Source organism: Centruroides sculpturatus, unplaced genomic scaffold (assembly GCF_000671375.1).
Source record: "Centruroides sculpturatus isolate CEXI.00-Female unplaced genomic scaffold, Cexi_2.0 scaffold204, whole genome shotgun sequence".
Taxonomy (NCBI): domain Eukaryota; kingdom Metazoa; phylum Arthropoda; class Arachnida; order Scorpiones; family Buthidae; genus Centruroides; species Centruroides sculpturatus.
In genome coordinates this window covers 382772-400311 of record NW_019384459.1, presented here as the reverse complement: position 1 = coordinate 400311, position 17540 = coordinate 382772, and the positions used below count along the sequence as shown (strand labels likewise).

The window sequence follows — 17540 nt, the reverse complement described above, 5'->3', positions numbered from 1 at the left end:
TCAGACAACCAAGCCACCATAAAAAGACATAGTTGTGTGTCCTGACAATGGGTTTCATTGAAAGTACCTGGGAAAACTGATATTTAGAGGAAGCTCCATCAAAACAGATTTTTGTTATAGAAGTATGTATTTTAATGAGAAGAGTAATACTTAAAATTATCAGGAACTTTATTAATAAAATAAATATATGCCAAAGAATAATAATTATTGTATAATAAATAAAATTTAAAAATGGGCTATAGATTTATAATTTATTGATCAAAGTAAGATAGTACTCAAAATTCTTGAAGTTTATCTAGAATAAAAGCAATTTCTTAAATGTTATTTTGTAACACATTTTATTTTCTAACTCTACCAAGGGGAATTGTTGTCAGTTTAAAATATAGATAAATGAATAGAGTCATTTTAAGTAAAGTTATCAGATATTCTTTTCATTTGGGATATGTATTCTTATTTTTTTTTAACTGTCTAGAGATGTTCTTATGTAGAATGTTAACGTTTTTTGCTGCAATTTGAAAAAAATTGTAAACCTATAATTCCCACTGTTGTTCATCCGTTTGTCTTTCCTTAATCTCAAATGGAATTATATATATGAAATCTGAGACCAGATATGGAAACTAAGAGGCAGGAGGCCCCGATTGACTATATATGAACTTCCAGTTTGCATTGGAAGTCACGTTATTTCAATTCAAAAGTTTTCCTCTGAAAGCAGTTAATAAGTGATTTGCACAACTCTATTGTTAAAGGAAAAGTATGATGTACAGGGGCAAGATACTACTAATTTGAGGTGGAGAGCATATATTTTAAATAAACTAAATTAAAAATATGATTAAAAATTCCAGTCTGGCATTGTGATGATCTTACAGTAAATAATCACTCGTTTAGATAACAAATAAATTAAGAAATATAATAATTTGCAAAAAAGTCAATAAAATTATTTGTTAGAAACCAAACTTTATGTAATTTGTAATAATTTTTAATTATTAAGACCATATCTTTTGGAGTAATTTCAATATTCAAACTTGCAATAAAGATGTCCTAACTCCTAAGAGATAAAATTCCTTCTCTTTTCTTTATAGGACATGAAAGAATAATAATAGCTATAGGTTGACTTTTTTCTTCTTTGACGACTTTGGCCTATAAAGGAAAGAGAAGGAAAAAAGTCAACTGTTCTTTCATGTCTTGTCTCTCTAATAATTCAAAATAATTGTTGCATCCAATTGGTCATCATCTCATCTTATAGCTATTCCTAAGAAAGATTATAACATATTCAAGCTAGTTTGTCATTTTCTGCCATGCTATCAATAAAAATCTTTTGAGTCTCAACAATTTATTTTTCTATTAGTTCACAATTGAGCCTTAGTCAGCATTGTAATATACTGTATGTAACTTCTTTACCATTACTAATTTATTAATAGGTTGTTGTTTTAGAAAATTTTGAAGGGGGAAAAACAGTCCTGTTATGTAATTTACTTTGATATTAGTCAAACATTTGATTCCTTACTATGCAATCTTTTACATATTTTGTCTAATGAATTTGATCTGAATTGTTTTTACTGTATATTTTTATAGCGTGAATAAATAATTACTACTTATATAGAGCATGTAAAGTAAAAGTAAATGATTGCATTTGTTTTGACTTCTACAGGTTTATAGGACAAGTGATCTTATAAAATAACTCAAATAACTGTAACTCATATCTTATAAACCTGTGCTTTGTTCACTCTTTTTCACGAATTTTCAATCCTTGATTGATTATTGTTTACCATTTGATCAGTTACTAATTCTAGTTTTTTGAATAAATTAAATGACCAAAGTAAAAAGTTTACTTATTGTTTAAGAAATTTTTCAACCTTACAGCTATTCAGGTGAAGCAATCTATGTAATATTTGGTTTTTCAGTTTATAATTGCTTAAAATACTTTGATAGAATTTTATATTACAAATTTTTCAATTTTATTTTGCATTTTTGGAGTTAGCTGTTGTGTCCCAAATAGATTAATCTGAAATACTTCTTGTCTCCATATTAATAGAGCTGTGGCAAGATGGTGATATGGGGCAACTAAACAACAGTCTCATATTACATTTTTCCTAACAAATCCTTCTTAAAAGTATTTTGAATCATAAAAACAAAAATGTGCAAGGCTACAATGGTGCAAGAATTATAAATTGTAAAGGCACAAGAATATAAGTTTTTATTAACATTATTAATTTCAAGCACAATAGGGCAGCATTTACAAAGCTTGAATCACTATTACTTTTAATATCTGACACTGAACAGAACTCATCTAAACATTTAACAGCAATCCTTTTTTATTTGGGCATCTATGAAGGANCAATGAAAGTGTTATGTAACAATGGAATTGTTAAGAGAAAGCAACATGCAAGACGCAGATGCAGATTTTTCATTTTTGCGGGAAATCGAACATATTTTTAGACCCATCTAAAAATTCTCTGATCAGTCCGGAAACAGGGGGACCCAATTCTTGCATTCTGTGAAAACGGGTAAGATTGACTACAAGGTAATAATGTTAATCTTCCCTATCGTTACTTTTGCCTGAGCAACGCCGGGTTTACCTGCTAGTAATTAATAAAAGTAAATTTAGTAAAAATAAATAAAAAATAAGAATAAAATTTTAGTAAAAGCTTAAGTGAGTATTTTAATATGATTTTAAAACTTACTATATTATTCCCTTTACTGGTATTAAGAAATATAAAGTTTATGATAATGCAATTATTTATTATATTTAATAATAATATGAATAAATAGAAATTTTCCGTTTTCTAAAATAGTTAAATTAATATAATTTTATTATTAATTAAAAGAAATACAGTTTTTTATAAACAGAATAATCTAAAAAAATTGTCTGAATTTTATCTTGTTGCAATTTTATTTTAAAAATTAACTGATTGCATTTATATTGTAAATTATCTGAAATTTACAGAATCAAATTATCCTATTTAGAGATTGAAAAGTATTTTCTTAATTTAAAAAATTTTAAAAATTAGATTTTAAATCTAATGTCAGATATGTTTAAAAATATGAATATGGATTTCTATTTTGCTTTATTAAAATAAAATTATATAAGAATCCTAAATGTTTTTAGGTCTAGAAAACTATCTTTAGGAGAACATAATCTAAAAATAGATTGTTTTTTTGTGAGATAATTTCTATAGGTACAGAAACATTTGACACTCTTATATAATTTTTCTCTAATAGTGTTTTATTTTTATTGAATTTTGAAAGAATTGGGTTTTGTTTATTTTTTTTTATGTTTAAAAACTGTTTTTATATTAAAAAACTAACCATTTATATGAAATAAATCTTTTGGAGAACAAAATAATTTTTTACTGAATATAAATGTATATGAAATTAAGATATTTTAAAATAAAACAATTAATCTTTTTCATGCTCTTTGAGTAAAAAAAATAAAAGACATTTTTTTTATCTTAATATAAAAAGAATCTCTTAAGTTTGTTTTTAAAATTGAAGCATTACTTTAAACATTTTATTTCATTTTTCATTATAAATGCAAGGAATATTCAAACAGAATATATTTATTCCATATTTATGTGATTTACAGTAATGGCCAAAGTCCTGCAGCAGTAATCTGAAAATCAATTTTCTCCTTTTCTTTTCCAGGTATTATATATAACAGGAAAAGTATGGCAATCAGTCAAAAAATGTTTTCCAAGATTTTTACATTTTTGGAACTTTGAAACATCAAGAAGTGCAAAATATTTTGGCATTTTTTTCTGTGTGTGTATATGAGGCAGCTCAATTTTATTTACCCACTTCAAAGCATAACAATACCTGTGCTTTTTGTCAAAAATTTCTGAAATTTTGCAGGGTGGTTTGTGAATTAAGGAGATCAATGCTACTAAATTTTGGTGATTACAGGTGGATGGTAAAAAGGTGGTTAAAGAGGGTGGGGACATGTGTCATATCTCAAATGGAGATGGACTTAATGAAGATTTTACATTTTATAATAATAATAACAACAGTAAAAATGTTTAATAAAATCTCGTAACAGATGGCTCCCAAACTAACTTTTTGCCAGGAAAGTTGAAACATGTTGAAACATTGCATTTTTTAACTCAGTTTAAATAACATTGTGTGTTTGTATAGGTATTTATTTTTTATATCATAAGTAAGATACTTTGTTGCTAAATTAAAATTTTTTTTTTACAGAAATAAATTATCATTTTTAGAAATGAAGTTAAAGTTAAAATTTGTACTTGCAGAAACACAAATACCATTCTTAAAAAATCTCTTTCAACTTCTAATCCATTACAGTTTTCTGTTATTGATGTTTACCTTTCAGCTGTAAAAGTGGCATAATTTGGTCAGTTGAATCAATAGGTAGTACTTAGCTGTCTTCTGTTTCTCCTGTTGTTATAAATTGGTAATGCCTAAGACAAAAAAAAAAAAAAAACATTTTTATCTGTTCAAATCAAGTAGAAGTTATTATTTTTTATGAATTTTGTTTTAATGGTCAAATTGCTGTCAAATGTTTCTGTGACCATTCCAATATCTTATGTACTGTTAAAATATTTATTGAAACCAGATCTTTGGGAGTCAGAAAAAGAAAAGATTGACTAAGATTGTCTACTGAATGTGTTGATTGAATGTTGATTTGGCAGTTTTTAGCATCAAGGTTTAAAACAGCAATGGATTTGAGAAAAGTCTGACAGGATGAAGCATGTATTTATATGTCTACAACTACAATACTGTTTGTCATAGACTGTGGAAAAAGTTCTGATTAGACAAAAGCTACAAGAAAATCCTACCTGAATAAACAGTATCACGTCTGAAAACTTGCTTTATCAAAGGGACACAAGAACTGGGTAGAAAAATGTAATTTTCAGTTATATAATAACTGTAAATATTTTTGTTCATAAAAGGAGTAATTTTGTAAGTTGCCAGATTGGGAAAAGATATAAGATAAGTTGTACCAAACAAATGATTAACCACTGTTTGCAATGATTATGATTGGTTCTGTAATTAAATCTGTGGTGTTGGTCATCTGAAAATTGTTGACACACATTGAATGAAGCCAAACATGGACATTTTAGAGTCCCAAGTGTTACCAAACTATGAGTTTGCAAAACTTTTATCTTTCAGGACAATAATACTCCTTATGATTTTTAGATTATTGGCATAGGACTTTCGACCACTACTTTAATTTATAATCATGCTTAAACTTGAATATTACTTTTAGAAAAGAGATATCATAAGACACAGAAAAATAATTTGATAAATAGATATTTCTAATATTTAATAAATCTGTTCAGAATAAATATGACTATCAGTATTCATATAACACTTGTATGCATAAGCTTGAAAAAGTTCTGTTAAAAAGACCAAAAACTTTGCATTAAGGCTGTAATTTTTAGTTTAATATTGTTTGTACATAACGTTAATTATGTATTCTGTATTAATGATATTAAAGCATTGTTTTATTTGAAATGAATGAACTTAAGTTATAAGGAATTTCAAGTTTGCATATTATATACATTTATGTTAGGATGTCATTTCTGCAATAACAATAATTGGTTTTATGTGAAATTTAAATATATATACATTTTATTGATTAAAAAAATATTTATATATCATTAAAAACATTTTATTTCACACACATTGAAAATAAAATATTTATTTCCTCTTTTTTCAAATTTCTCCAATAGATGTTTTATTGAAAACATACTGAATTGGTTTTGTACATCTAAGGATTCTTATGATTTTGTTTCAAAATTTAGAATTGTCAATTCTTTGAATTTAAAATTTATATAGATTAGTATTCAGATATTACCTGTAATTTGTATTAGATTTTTAATATTAACTTATATATTACAGGGGAATCTCAACATCATTTGAAGGAAAGTATGGAAGTGTTCGATACTGGTTAAAAGCTGAAATGGAGAAACCTTGGTCATTCAACCATAAAACTAAGAAAGCTTTTACTGTTATTAGTCCAATTGATATAAATAGAACAGAATATTTGGTAAGAGAAAAACATTGAATGCTTTAATATTGTATGCAGATCTAGTTATACTGTACTACAAATCAAACTTGTAAATTTTACTGGAGGAATGTTTTCACACATCATTCAACTTTCATCTATCCATATCTTTTATTATAGCATTTGTAATCCTTCTCATCTTCTGGTTATCTTAACAAAACAAATCGTTAAGTAGCATAGTAACCCCTTGGTCAAATTAATTGGTTGTATGTGTCAAATGTACATAGATAAAAAATAAGTTTCACAGAAAGCTATAACTATAGATCAACAGTGATGACAGAAAAATAATTATTAAAGTTATATTTAGTTAGCAACACAAAAATGCATTTAAACTATTTCATGATAATATTAAAATATTCTGATGAAATCAGACAATTTCTATAAACGTGCATTTCTTATTGTAAAAGATTCTGTCAAGAAAAGTGATTTTTTACGTCAGAATAGATTTTGGTCTATCATTCTACACCATTGAAATTTAATTAATAAATTTAAATTGTTTCTTATAGAATAGACTATTTATAGATATAAGGTGATTCAAAAAAGATGGGCAAAACTTTAAGGGGTGGAAGAACATGCCAAAACAAACATTTCTCATCATAGAATGCATGGTTGAATGTGAAATGTTGAGGCTCAAACACAGTAATGATTCAAGAAAAAGAATTTTTAATAATGGATAATTACAGAAATTGTTCAAAAGGGTGACTTCCAGCCATAATGCATGTTTCATGGCATTGACAGAGTGAATTACATACATTTTGATACCAGATTTTCCGATCAGCAACTAGCCTATTAGGAAAATGTTCCTTGTGTTTCCATGGCTTTGCTATTGTAGCTCCATATATGAAATTGTGAGATTTGAAGATGATTATAACTAAGTATTCAATAAATTATATTTTTTTTATTATGTAGTAATAACTAGGTTAATTACATATTTTTTTGTCTTAGAGTAAAGACAGACCAAAAATGAATAACTTGAATTAAATCAAAAATTAGTCCTGTAAATTAATAGAAAACATTTGCTTTTGTAAGAAACTCCTTATTTTTCCTGAAAGCACCTAATTCAGATAAATAATATACATTACTTAAAACTGTTCAAATATTATTTATTATATATACATATATTATTTAACCTATATTTGTCTATCAATAAGCAAGCCACTGAGTCACTTCAGGTATTTATTTTCAAAAATACCTGAAGTGTAAATAATATTTATTTTCAATAATAAATAATATTTACACAGAATCTGATCAATGATCAGAAATGATTTTACAGAAAATGATACACAAAATGATCATTTGTATTCTGGAATATTTTAAACAATAGGTAAAAAATTTTTTTGCATTAAATTTCCTTTATTATATCTTTGTTATATTTTTTATATTAAAATGTACAGTTATATTTTTATGCTATATGTCGGTGATTCTCAACCTTTTTCTCGTCATGGTACACTTTTAATAATTAAAAAATTTGGCGGCACACACGGTTACTTTGTTAAGTACCGCACGACAACAGGTGATGTCATAACAGTGATTTTTAAACACAGTTGGTTATTTAGGTCACATTTTCTAAACACCTTGGTAACTAACGGCAGTTACTAGTAGCACTGGTTACAATTTTCAGGAAGATAGAACTGATTAAACTACTTGTCTGACATCACTTGTGTGTGGATATTCGCAGTGGCGGCACACTTCAAAAACCTTGCGGCACACTAAAGTGCCGCAGCACAGTGGTTGAGAATCACTGATATATCTAATAAAAATTTTTAGCATTATTAATTTTTAAATAAAAACACTTTTAAATACTGAATAGTAACAAAATTTAATTGACTATTATTATTGTTAGAAATAATGGAAAGATATTGAAAGCATCATATAAAATTATTTTTATTAATAAATTTTTGTATATTATTTAAATAATAGAGTTAGAATAATAATGTTTTCTATATAATTTTTAAAAATTTTGATCTTTGCATGGATCTCATCAAGAAAGATACTGATTCAGCAATTTTTGCAGCACAAGAACACTCACAACAAATGTAATTAAAGCTAAGATGCAAAAAATCAGTGAGATCCCCTAGTGTTAATTATGTGAGGAAAAAGATGAAACCATAGATCATCTAGTAAGTGAATGTAGTAAGATTCTTCAGACAGAGTATAAAACTAGATATAACAAGGTGACAAAGTTAATACATTGTAATGTAAAAAGTATGATTTCAACATGGATAAAAATTGATATGAACACACAATTGAAAGATTAGTTCAGATGGTTAAGATTGTGTGGGATTTTAAAGTATAAATAGATAAAAGTTTAGTTCACACTATACCAGATATCATTATATTTGAAAAAAACAAAGTTTTCACCACAGACAATAACTAACCCAGTACATTAAAGTTTCCAAACAAGCTGTCAAATCATTATTGGCCTATTATAAGGCTAGCAAATAGTTAAAGTTAATTTAAATATGATTTAGTAAAAACAAAAATTAATTTCTCTTATACTTTGCACTCATTAGAATATAATATGATTGAAACAGTTAAAAATCATTCAATGTTAAAAAGTCATCTTTCTAGTCTTCAAAATAGTTTTTTCTAATCATATATTAAACATGATTATAATATCTATCATGTATCAGCATAGCAACTTTTGCCATAAAATGCAGCCTTAAAATCATTTGAAATAGCAAATTATTAATAATTCGAAACTAATTACTTGGAATTTTTAATTTTGTTTATAATTTTGCAAGTGATTATGTATGGAGTTTCAAAAATTTAAAATAAAACTTCATTGATTAATGAACTTAATATTCACTGATAAGTAATCTTATTTTATTCTCTTTGATGGCAATGAATACAAATTTTTCATTAATATAAAATTATTTGCATGCAGAATATTTTGTATAACTTAAACTTTATGATAACAAATAAATTATTTAAACTTTGCATAGTACAAAATGCTGAAATTCATATATAAACTCATCAAAATTTAATTTCTCCTTAAACAATATTTTCTTGAAAAGTTATATAATTATGTGAGCAAAATATTTTGTATACTTTAGTTACTATATATACATTAATACGTATTGTGATTAACATATTTGAATTATGTATAAAGTTATTGCAATCAAGTATCACTTATCAAAAAAATTCTTTATATGAATTCTTTTATAATTTAATAAATCTTACAATTTATTTAAGAATCAAGTTATTAATATTAATATCATTTCTAAAAAGTAGATTAGTTATTCTTTAATATTAAATTAAATGTTTTTATTATATTTTGAATGTGTAATTTCTATAGTATTCTTATAAGATGGATATTTATCTATGAAAATATAAGTTTTATTAAATTAAACAGTTATAAAACTTTAACTTATCATAATTTAATATTAATTAAACAAATTAAATACTGAAAAGTTATGATATATTTTATTAGATGCCAGTAGAGAATAGTGTTGAGAAAACACTATGTTGTTGGTGTTGTACTTCAGGACCTATTACTTTATATGCTAGAACAGATAGGAAAGGTTATTGTCCTGGTAAGTATTTGCATGTATAGACTTTGTTCAATTATTTTTTACACAAATTTTATATAGCAAGGCAAAATTTTTCTGAAAAAAGCAGAAAAATTAAAAAAGACATTCTATATTTATTCATCCATATATATTGCCGAGGTGGGGCTGAAGGATGTTCTCATTTGAAGTTCAAATGAGAACATTCTTATATTTCTGTTGAGCATTGAGAACACTCAACAGAAATATAAGGATATTGGGATATTTTCATTTGGATTATGATTTGAAATTTTTTTGTCTAGTGAGTGATGGGACAAAGAAGTTCTGAAAAATGTTTAATGAAATTAAAAGATTGACTTATACTTTTCTTAGTGTTTGATTTATCCTGATTTTATGTGGAATTTGCTTACTCTGAAACTAGGATTTCTATAATTAAATTTATGTATATTTATATATATATATTTGGTAGCAGTAATATCAAATATAATATTAATTTAATATTTTTATTATGTTTGTTACTTTAGAATGTAGTAATAAACTTAAATGAATTAATAGAAAATATATGTTTATTACAGTTTTGTAGAAATAAAAATATATTTTTTCATTTTTATGCTAATTTTATATATATATAGTTTTTATGATTCTGTGAGAAAAAATTGTACAGAATATTTATTATAAAAGATACAGTCAGAAAACATATAAACTATATGTTTTATTTTGGTACACAAAATAATGAGGAAAAAATATTTCTAAATTATGCACAACATTCATAACCTTTTATTGTTTTCTTTAATTTTTATGTTTGTTTTATTATTATACTGTATTACAGTATTATATTTTTTAAAGTGTCTTTAAATAATTTTCTCAAAGTTTTTTTGAAGTAAATAGTAAAAATAATATTGTAGATCATCTTGCTCTAATGACAGTTTTTGTGTTTTTATATAAAAAGAAAGTTATCAACTGAGTTAAATTTTTCCTGTTACTGGATTAGTTCTATTAAGAAAAATATGAAACACCTATATATTGCTAAATTATATTTCAAACACCTTAAGTCAGTTTGGAAAAAAATGAAAAATGTTTCTCTACTAGTAATTGCAAGTAATTGTTGGAAAATACAATCATTGCCATAAAAATTAGCACACCAAGAAAGAGTTGTTAGAATCAAACAAAATTGTACGTGTGTGAGTGTAATAGTGGTATAAGTAACAAACTGAAAGCAAAAGGATCATTTATTGCAGGAAAAACTACAAATGAAAGGAGGTTCTAGTACCCTGTTGGGCCACCTCTAGTGTCAATACACGATGTCATACAAGCAGACATGGAGGCATACAGATGTTGTATGATGTCCTGTGGCATCTCTATCCACAGTTGCTGCAGGTAGTCGTCTAGTTTAGCCAAATTAGGCTGGCCAACTTTGGTGTGCCAGCCTAGTTTTGCCAGGCAGTGTTGCCACTTTTCAAAATTGCTGACCTGGACATTTTAAAATTAGGATGTTATACTTAGAAATAAAAAAAATTAGGTTTTTTCACAGTGAGTAAAAAATAAATATTTTTTTTATTAGAAGGTAAACACGTACAGTACTGTACATGATATATTATTAAAGTAATACAATAATCACATGTATTAATATCCGAAAATAATTAATAACAGTCCGATGTCGATANAAAATTAGGATGTTATACTTAGAAATAAAAAAAATTAGGTTTTTTCACAGTGAGTAAAAAATAAATATTTTTTTTATTAGAAGGTAAACATGTACATGATATATTATTAAAGTAATACAATAATCACATGTGGCATATCCAAAAATAATTAATAACAGTCCAATGTCGATATTAATTGCAAAAATAATACGTAAAAGTAAGAATAATAAATAATAACACATACCAACATTAAATGGCTGAGTGGCTAAGGTGGCAACCTACCGCTCTGGGGACCTGGGATCAAATTCAGACGGATCAAGAAATCCCCAGGAATTTTCGGGGGTGGTCCATCTGGATATGTCGAGCCCATCCCTCACCACCTGGCTGCCCCATTGTGTGCCCATAATGAGCTTGCTAAAAAAGAGGCCCTCTTAGTGCCCACAGGGCAGAAAGAGCAAAAAGAAAAACCAGCATTAATATTATTAAGTTACAAAAGATATAGTGTATCTGATACAATATATAATATAAAGTATGAGGCATGCACAATGTCATTTTATAGCCAAGAACTGAACAATGCACATGCAGTTTTAAAGCAGTTAGGGACTTGTATTAGAACAAACCTAATATTTGCCAGAGATATTTGCAAGTTAGAATTTTAAAAGTACATTTTCTGTCGCTCTTAGTCTAGAGATATGTTTGGGTGTGAAGTTAAAGTTAAAATAAAATACTTGCAAATATTTTTATAAATTTAATTTGTTTCATCATAATTTTACAATTTCTATGAAAAGTGGGCAAATTAATAATTAATCTGAACAATGAATTTAAAAACCAGCATGGTGGAAACACTAGTGCCAGGTGATCCCAGACATGTTTGATCAGTGACAAATTGGAACCAGGCAGGTCAGGGAGGTGTTGCAATGTGGTGGAGGCACATGACCTTGCTGTATGTGGTTGAGCATTGTCTTGCTGGAAAATGGTTTTTTCTAACCATATATTAAACATGATTATAATATCTATTATGTATCAGCATAGCAACTTTTGCCATAAAATGCAGCCTTAAAATCATTTGAAATAGCAAATTATTAATAATTGGAAAGTAATTACCTGCCATGAGAGTCAACACATGTGGCTGCAGGTTGTCACTAACATACCACTGGGTTGTCATGGTCCATTGGATCATTACTAGAGGTGACTGGTTGTTGCATGTGATGGCACCCCAGATCATCATTCCAGCTGTGGGGGCAGTGTGCCATCTCAAAGCATAGGCAGGATTGAAATGAATAGAGCCTCCAGACACAAATGCAACTATTGTCAGCAGTCAAACTGAATCTGGATTCATTGCTGTAGATGACCCAGTTCCATTCCTTTGTAGTCTAATCCCATCAGAACTAACACCACTCCAAACAGAGGAGACAGTGGGTAGTGTCAATGGCTGCTGTGATTCCAAATGTTTGTCACCCAGGCTCCTCAAAATGGTATGGATAGATATGGGGGCCTGTAATGATGGCACCACCTGTGTCTGAATGGCAGGCAATGATCGCAAGCCTGAGAGGACTGCTTGTCAGAGGACCCGCAGTCCTCTCAGGCTAGTGATCTGAGAGCATCCTGAGCCTGGGTGCCATGTGTGCAAGCTCTCTCATCCACCCCCTCACAGTATTGTTAGAACAGCATAGAAGCCAGACTATTCAACGAGATTATCTCTAACTTCTGTCAACTTGATGATCCTTTCCCTCTCAAACTCTGATAGTTGTCCATATGGTCTTCAATTATGACATAAAGGCATCTCTAGTGATACAGCATACCTCTGTAAAGAGGTAAACTACAGACAGGATGTTTTTTTACACTTTATTTATAGGCCAAGGGGGATGCATTTTAATGCCTTCTGCTATCATTACACAATGAACCATTCTGTAACTCTAAGCATTTCCATAGCTGCTTCAGACTTATCTGCATTCCAAGTTTTGCAATGATACAACTCTTTCTTGATGCACTAATTTTTATGGCAATGAGTGTAATATCATCACTGGTTGTCTATTATCAATATTACTTATTGCAACTTATAATTAATAATTAAATATACTGGTATAACTACGTGATATCATATTTCTGCCTGCACTACTTGAAAAAATTATTGTTATTCTATTCAACCAATGTCTTAACATTTGCTAAATGTTACAATGTAAATGAAATTTTCAATATCAAAAAAATTAAACTATTGAGTAATTTATTAGAAGGACTTAATAAAGCATCATAAAATATTTAAAACTTTCAAACTTTATTTTAATAGCACCATTCATTTGGCTTTGAATTGAGCAATAAACAAGTACTTTAAACAATAAGAATTATGTTTAATAATGAACTCCACATAGAAGTTTGAGTTTGACCATTTGAAAGTCACTTGATTTGATGATAGTAAATTCTTAATAAATTTATGGGAAAGATCCATTTACAAGTATTCATATGATCTTTATGATGATGATACTATTTAGGAAGAAGCTGTATAAAACTTTGACTGTATAAGATTACTATATAGCTTTAAATTTGGAATTTAACTGACACTTCTTCATTTTCTTATAAAATTTGAAATTATTTCCTTTATTTTAAAACATCAACTTTGAAATGAGTCTTGTTCTGTCATAACAGAAACAATAAATATCCAAATCTGTTAAGATATTGTTTCTAGTTTGCCAGATTGTGGGTTCAAATTCCGCTTCAGGTAGAAATGTTTGTGACTGTCAGATTTTAATGGAGATTGTTGTTGTTTGGAGGATTATATCAAAGTCACTAGTGTTGCATTGCATGTGAATCTAATTAACAAATAATAAAACAAACAAATACAAATACCTTTTTAAAGTATAAATATAAGTGACCTTTNCACCCAGCTAACTTTAAGCTTCTACCCCAGTATGGAATATATGTAATTTGGCTACATTTACTATGTGATTTTTATATTGGAATGAATTAATGAAGTTTCATATATCTTTTAATACAGATTAAATTTAGATTTATATAAAGTGTTTTTTTTTATTTTTAAAAGTAAGAAATATATATATAATGAAAATAATTCCAAATTCAACTAAAATTTGCTTTGTTGTAGTTCAATGTAAATATAAATTTTTCCAGCACTTTCAGACAACCAAGCCACCATAAAAAGACATAGTTGTGTGTCCTGACAATGGGTTTCATTGAAAGTACCTGGGAAAACTGATATTTAGAGGAAGCTCCATCAAAACAGATTTTTGTTATAGAAGTATGTATTTTAATGAGAAGAGTAATACTTAAAATTATCAGGAACTTTATTAATAAAATAAATATATGCCAAAGAATAATAATTATTGTATAATAAATAAAATTTAAAAATGGGCTATAGATTTATAATTTATTGATCAAAGTAAGATAGTACTCAAAATTCTTGAAGTTTATCTAGAATAAAAGCAATTTCTTAAATGTTATTTTGTAACACATTTTATTTTCTAACTCTACCAAGGGGAATTGTTGTCAGTTTAAAATATAGATAAATGAATAGAGTCATTTTAAGTAAAGTTATCAGATATTCTTTTCATTTGGGATATGTATTCTTATTTTTTTTTAACTGTCTAGAGATGTTCTTATGTAGAATGTTAACGTTTTTTGCTGCAATTTGAAAAAAATTGTAAACCTATAATTCCCACTGTTGTTCATCCGTTTGTCTTTCCTTAATCTCAAATGGAATTATATATATGAAATCTGAGACCAGATATGGAAACTAAGAGGCAGGAGGCCCCGATTGACTATATATGAACTTCCAGTTTGCATTGGAAGTCACGTTATTTCAATTCAAAAGTTTTCCTCTGAAAGCAGTTAATAAGTGATTTGCACAACTCTATTGTTAAAGGAAAAGTATGATGTACAGGGGCAAGATACTACTAATTTGAGGTGGAGAGCATATATTTTAAATAAACTAAATTAAAAATATGATTAAAAATTCCAGTCTGGCATTGTGATGATCTTACAGTAAATAATCACTCGTTTAGATAACAAATAAATTAAGAAATATAATAATTTGCAAAAAAGTCAATAAAATTATTTGTTAGAAACCAAACTTTATGTAATTTGTAATAATTTTTAATTATTAAGACCATATCTTTTGGAGTAATTTCAATATTCAAACTTGCAATAAAGATGTCCTAACTCCTAAGAGATAAAATTCCTTCTCTTTTCTTTATAGGACATGAAAGAATAATAATAGCTATAGGTTGACTTTTTTCTTCTTTGACGACTTTGGCCTATAAAGGAAAGAGAAGGAAAAAAGTCAACTGTTCTTTCATGTCTTGTCTCTCTAATAATTCAAAATAATTGTTGCATCCAATTGGTCATCATCTCATCTTATAGCTATTCCTAAGAAAGATTATAACATATTCAAGCTAGTTTGTCATTTTCTGCCATGCTATCAATAAAAATCTTTTGAGTCTCAACAATTTATTTTTCTATTAGTTCACAATTGAGCCTTAGTCAGCATTGTAATATACTGTATGTAACTTCTTTACCATTACTAATTTATTAATAGGTTGTTGTTTTAGAAAATTTTGAAGGGGGAAAAACAGTCCTGTTATGTAATTTACTTTGATATTAGTCAAACATTTGATTCCTTACTATGCAATCTTTTACATATTTTGTCTAATGAATTTGATCTGAATTGTTTTTACTGTATATTTTTATAGCGTGAATAAATAATTACTACTTATATAGAGCATGTAAAGTAAAAGTAAATGATTGCATTTGTTTTGACTTCTACAGGTTTATAGGACAAGTGATCTTATAAAATAACTCAAATAACTGTAACTCATATCTTATAAACCTGTGCTTTGTTCACTCTTTTTCACGAATTTTCAATCCTTGATTGATTATTGTTTACCATTTGATCAGTTACTAATTCTAGTTTTTTGAATAAATTAAATGACCAAAGTAAAAAGTTTACTTATTGTTTAAGAAATTTTTCAACCTTACAGCTATTCAGGTGAAGCAATCTATGTAATATTTGGTTTTTCAGTTTATAATTGCTTAAAATACTTTGATAGAATTTTATATTACAAATTTTTCAATTTTATTTTGCATTTTTGGAGTTAGCTGTTGTGTCCCAAATAGATTAATCTGAAATACTTCTTGTCTCCATATTAATAGAGCTGTGGCAAGATGGTGATATGGGGCAACTAAACAACAGTCTCATATTACATTTTTCCTAACAAATCCTTCTTAAAAGTATTTTGAATCATAAAAACAAAAATGTGCAAGGCTACAATGGTGCAAGAATTATAAATTGTAAAGGCACAAGAATATAAGTTTTTATTAACATTATTAATTTCAAGCACAATAGGGCAGCATTTACAAAGCTTGAATCACTATTACTTTTAATATCTGACACTGAACAGAACTCATCTAAACATTTAACAGCAATCCTTTTTTATTTGGGCATCTATGAAGGAACTTGAAGAATATTACATGAAAGTTTATGAGAGGAGTTGTTTACTGGGGGAGTGGTTTTTTGTCCTAATAGGCATTACCATAAATTTTGTAATAAATAAATAAATAACAATATCATTATAAATTAATTAATTAATTAAAATTACTATAATAATACATGTACAGGATGATCTAAAAGTCAGTTAACTGTATTTTATTTTAATGTTTCAGGTACACTTGTGAATATGAATCTTAAACTGAGTTTAGAACATGTTTGTCTTTTAGAAGATTAATGAAAAACATAATTAAAACATAATTGATTTTAATTAATTTAGTTAGTTACTGGTAATGGCAATTTAGATTTTACTGTGTTAATTAATTTTTTGGCCATCCTTTATATGTACAAAAACAAATATTTATTATATTCCCTATAAATTGATAATAATACACTTATCAAATTTTATTCTATGACATAAGAAGAAAAAAATTTAAATTATGAAACTAAATTATTTTTTAGTATTTTGTTTTTTCTGGTTACTTTTTATGCATATTTCTGTATTTGTTTACTTTTTAATATTTAATTTTATATCTTTATTATATATTTATGTAAAAAAGAGATTACATTAATAAAATATTATGAAGGTCTTCTGAAATCATGAAGTTTCTGTTGTCAAAAACCTTCATAAATAATATGGTTTAAAAGAATCAAATCTTTGTAAACACTATAGATCATTAAAGAATATATTATTGAAATTAGTTTTGAAAACAAATCTCTATATATCAGATTGCCTTGAGCCATAACATTATTATATTTAATAATGTTTTTCATTTATCATATCCTTGAAAGTGATTTTTAAGTATAAATTATCAAATCATCTTTCCAGTGTAATAAATAATTTCAACTGTCAAAATATTTTTATATTTTTA

At 27.0% G+C, this 17540-nt stretch overlaps 1 protein-coding gene across 1 annotated transcript in view; it reads left to right on the top strand.

Moving 5' to 3' along the window:
* Positions 1–17540, top strand: part of LOC111620769 (arrestin domain-containing protein 2-like) — an 85368-nt gene that overhangs the window by 33847 nt on the left and 33981 nt on the right. Inside the window, exons 3-4 of the mRNA XM_023362769.1 lie at positions 5857–6004; positions 9456–9558. Of these exons, the coding sequence (XP_023218537.1) occupies positions 5857–6004; positions 9456–9558 (251 nt within the window). The remainder of the gene's footprint in view (positions 1–5856; positions 6005–9455; positions 9559–17540) is intronic.